The 4,537-nt window shown below is 48.9% G+C and overlaps 1 protein-coding gene across 1 annotated transcript in view; it reads left to right on the forward strand.

The window, feature by feature from the left end:
• Nucleotides 1-1,706: 1,706 nt before the first annotated feature.
• Nucleotides 1,707-4,537, forward strand: part of LOC106575419 (neutral cholesterol ester hydrolase 1) — a 4,095-nt gene continuing 1,264 nt past the window's right edge. The window contains exons 1-4 of the mRNA XM_014151919.3: nucleotides 1,707-2,104; nucleotides 2,792-3,035; nucleotides 4,092-4,161; nucleotides 4,400-4,537. The exon at nucleotides 4,400-4,537 is cut by the window's right edge and continues 34 nt beyond it. Coding sequence (XP_014007394.3) covers nucleotides 1,964-2,104; nucleotides 2,792-3,035; nucleotides 4,092-4,161; nucleotides 4,400-4,537 — 593 coding nt within the window. The 5' untranslated portion in view covers nucleotides 1,707-1,963. The remainder of the gene's footprint in view (nucleotides 2,105-2,791; nucleotides 3,036-4,091; nucleotides 4,162-4,399) is intronic.

Consider the following 4,537-nt stretch of genomic DNA (forward strand, 5'->3'; position numbering starts at 1 on the left):
GCCAAATCGTTTCAGTCTCTCTTCACGACTGTCTTGGTGTGCTTGGACCATGTTAGTTTGTTGGTGATGTGGACACCAAAGAACTTGAAGCTCTCAACCTGCTCCACTACAGCCCCGTCGATGACAATGGAGGCGTGCTCGGTCCTCCTTTTCCTGTAGTCCACAATCATCTCCTTTGTCTTGATCACGTTGAGGGAGAGGTTGTTGTTCTTGTACCACACAGTCAGGTCTCTGACCTCCTCCCTATAGGCTGTCTCATCGTTGTTGGTGATCAGGCCTACCACTGTTGTGTCATCTGCAAACTTAATGATGGTGTTGGAGTCGTGCCTGGCCGTGCAGTCGTGAGTGAACAGGGAGTACAGGAGGGGACTGAGCACGCACCCCTGAGGGGCCCCTGTGATGAGGATCAGCGTGGTGGATGTATTGTTACCTACCCTTACCACCTGGGGGAGGCCCGTCAGGAAGTCCAGGATTCAGTTGCAGAGGGAGGTGTTTAGCCCCAGGGTCCTTAGTGATGAGCTTTGAGGGCACTATGGTGTTGAACGCTGAGCTGTAGTCAATGAACAGCATTTTCACATAGTTGTTCCTTTTGTCCAGGTGTGAAAGGGCAGTGTGGAGTGCAATAGAGATTGCATCATCTGTGGATCTGTTGGTGCGGTATGCAAATTGGAGTGGGACTAGGCTTTCTGGGATAATGGTGTTGATGTGAGCCATGACCAGCCTTTCAAAGCACTTCATGGCTACAGACGTGAGTGCTACGGGTCTGTAGTCATTTAGGCAGGTTATCTTAGTGTTCTTGGGCACAGGGACTATGGTGGTCTGCTTGAAACATGTTGGTATTACAGACTCAGACAGGGAGAGGTTGAAAATGTCAGTGAAGACACTTGCCAGTTGGTCAGCGCATGCTCGGAGTACACGTTCTGGTAATCCATCTGGCCCTGCGGCCTTGTGAATGTTGACCTGTTTAAAGGTCTTACTCACATAGGCTGCTGCAGAGAGCATGATCGCACAGTCGTCCAGAACAGCTGATGCTCTCATGCATGTTTCAGTGTTACTTGCCTCGAAGTGAGCATAGAACTTATTTAGCTTGTCTGGTAGGCTTGTGTCACTGGGCAGGTCTCCACTGTGCTTCCCTTTGTATTCTGTAATAGTTTGCCATCCCTGCCACATGCAACGAGCATCTGGGGGGAGTGTAGTACGATTCAACACTTTGCCTGTTTGATGGTTCGTCGGCGGGTATAGCGAGATTTCCCTGAACTAATAACAGTTGGTTTTATTTATGAAAGTCCTTAGCGGTGGAAGCTATTTACCTTTTAATCAAGTATGTTTTTCACATATAATAATATGAAATCATAGAAAATATCCCAAGTTCAAAAATAGAAAAGGAATTGCCATACATTTTATTTGTGAGGTCCCTGAACCAATCAAAGGTGGTTAAATTCATGCAAGTGATTTGGGGTGGAAGCTACTGACGTTTTAAACAAGTATAGACATAGATTGGACGGGCGAGGTTCCTGAACCAGTTGTTTTTATTCATCTAAGTCCTATGGGGTGGAAGTATTTACGTTTTTTGGAAGTATTTATCTGTAAAGTGAATAAAAATGAATTGATAAAGTAAAAAAAAAAGCTCAGCAAATTGCCGTGGATTTGAGAGCGATGTCAGGTGATTTAGAAACTATGGACATGTTTCATGACCATGCTAAAGTAGGCGTAGCGGTTTTAAGACGTTACCGCTGAGCGGAGGGGAGTAACGTTTCAGCTCAGAAAATACGACACCGAATATGCAAAAACAAGGGGTGTAACTTTTCCGATATCGTCAACTGGATCCGAATATGTCATGTATATAGTTCTTACACGTTCCGTTTAAGAGGTATTAACGAGAGAAGTCGGAATCTTTCATATAACGCTAACTACGTCTCATGTTGGGTAGATAGCTAACGTTAGTAATACTGGTGTTTTAAAGATGAAGTTGTCTTCTATTGTCGTAACATTGATATTAACGGTGGGTGTTTCTTATTACGTCTATACACCGTTACCTGCTGCCATCGAGGAGCCTTTGAAACTGATGCTGCTGGACGCCTTATTCCGTGCTATGATGCAAGTGGTAAGAAACAAGAAGAATAGCTATACGCGAAATCATACTTTACATTGGATTAGCTTGACAGTTCTTTATATTAACGAGTAGTGGGCAATGCTTTCTCTATCACTCGACTTATGTGTCGCATTCAGGTGCAGCAGGTTTAGGCCTATTGGTTTGAGACACTGAGTTGGAGGCTATACTAGCTAGATAGCTTATAATGCAGCTGACGCGTTGTAAAGCTAGCTACTTAGTCTGAACAAGTAGAACATGTGAACTGATTTGGTGATCTAAGTAAAACAATGCTTTACTGTGCTTTCTCCAGCCCTTGTGTGAAATCATATGTGGATAATTGATTTGAACTAGCTAAATACAGCACAAGCTCTTTTACAGTGTTTGTGCGTGTGTGTGGCCCTTCACCTAGATTTCACACAGCCATGGTGTAAGTAGATTGCTAAAAGTGTCCTCGGGGAGCCCTATCCTGGTCAAAGATCTGTGCTGTCTTGCCAACTCCTGTGGCGGTCACTGCCAAGGGTGTGACATTGATCATGGAATTGGTAGGACAGAACAAACTCTCAAGTCAAAGCCCTATCTCCTAGAACAGGGTTAGCACACTAAACTACCAGGGATACTACAGCTCTCTGACCTCATTCAAATGTCTCTCTCCCTCTGCCCCCCTATCTCTCTGTCCTTCTCTCCCTCCCCCTCCCCCAGGGTGACCTGTGTCAGTGTCTGGGTCTCAGTCACCACATCACAGTGATTCGGGGGACCATATCGGGGCTGGAGTCCCTGGGGGAGATGGTGGGAGGGCAGAGAGGCGGGGTGAGGGTGAGTGACGTGGACTTTGACAGAGTCCCGGTGCGTGTGTACGAGCCCCCGGCCGCAGGGGGAGGAGAGGGGGGTCTGAGGAGGGCTGTGATGTTCTACCATGGAGGAGGATGGGCCCTGGGGGCCACCAGTAAGTGTGTGTGTTTACCAGCATAAACACATCTAGTTCATGAAGTAACACTAATGTAACAACCTTTGGTTTCTCACTGTCTTCCTCTCTCTTTATCTCCTTCTCTACTCCCCCCACCTCTCTCCTTCTCTACTCCCCCCACCTCTCTCCTTCTCTACTCCCCCCACCTCTCTCCTTCTCTACTCCCCCCACCTCTCTCCTTCTCTACTCACCCCACCTCTCTCCTTCTCTCCTTCTCTACTCACCCCACCTCTCTCCTTCTCTACTCCTCCAACCCTCTCCTCCTCTCCCCCCCCTCTCCTTCTCTACTCCCCCCACCTCTCTCCTTCTCTACTCCCCCCACCTCTCTCCTTCTCTACTCCCCCCACCTCTCTCCTTCTCTACTCCCCCCACCTCTCTCCTTCTCTACTCCCCCCACCTCTCTCCTTCTCTACTCCCCCCACCTCTCTCCTTCTCTACTCACCCCACCTCTCTCCTCTCCTCTACTCCCCCAACCTCTCTCCTTCTCTACTCCCCCACCTCTCTCCTTCTCTACTCCCCCAACCTCTCTCCTTCTCTACTCACCCCACCTCTCTCCTTCTCTACTCACCCCACCTCTCTCCTTCTCTACTCCCCCAACCTCTCTCCTTCTCTACTCACCCCACCTCTCTCCTTCTCTACTCACCCCACCTCTCTCCTTCTCTACTCCCCCAACCTTTCTCCTTCTCTCCTTCTCTATTCACCCCACCTCTCTCCTTCTCTACTCACCCCACCTCTCTCCTTCTCTACTCCCCCAACCTCTCTCCTTCTCTACTCCCCCAACCTCTCTCCTTCTCTCCTTCTCTACTCACCCCACCCCTCCTCGTCCTTCTCTACTCACCCCACCTCTCTCCTTCTCTCCTTCTCTACTCACCCCAACCTCTCTCCTTCTCTACTCACCCCACCCTCTCTCTTTCTCTCCTCTACTCACCCCACCTCTCTCTCTTTCTCTCCTCTACTCACCCCACCTCTCTCTCTTTCTTCTCTCTCTCCCCCACCCGCCCCCCTCCCCCCCACCTCTCCCTGTTTTCCTCTCAGAGATGGGGAGCTATGATGTCTTGTGTAGGCAGATGTCTGATGAGCTGAATGCAGTGGTTGTGTCTGTTGAGTAAGTGTGTCTCCTCTTTTCACACTTTATTAGCTTCAGTTCTACACACTCAATATGACAGTCTTGGGTTCTTATAACGCCATAGTAACAAGTTAAGGTTTGGACAAAACTGTTATAAGGATTAAAAAGTGGATTCCGTAACTTTTACCGGGGGGGGGGGGTGTGTGTGTGTGTGTGTGTGTGTGTGTGTGTGTGTGTGTGTGTGTGTGTGTGTGTGTGTGTGTGTGAGTGTGTATAGGTACCGTCTGGCTCCAGAAGTGCATTTCCCTGTGCAGTATGAGGACTGTCTGGCTGCGGCCAAGCACTTCCTGGAGCCAGGCATTCTGGGAAAGTTGTCTGTGGATCCACAGCGTGTGGCCGTGTCAGGCGACAGCGC

The sequence above is a fragment of the Salmo salar genome, chromosome 17, assembly GCF_965601325.2.
Source record: "Salmo salar chromosome 17, fSalSal1, whole genome shotgun sequence".
In the NCBI taxonomy this organism is placed as follows: Eukaryota; Metazoa; Chordata; class Actinopteri; order Salmoniformes; family Salmonidae; genus Salmo; species Salmo salar.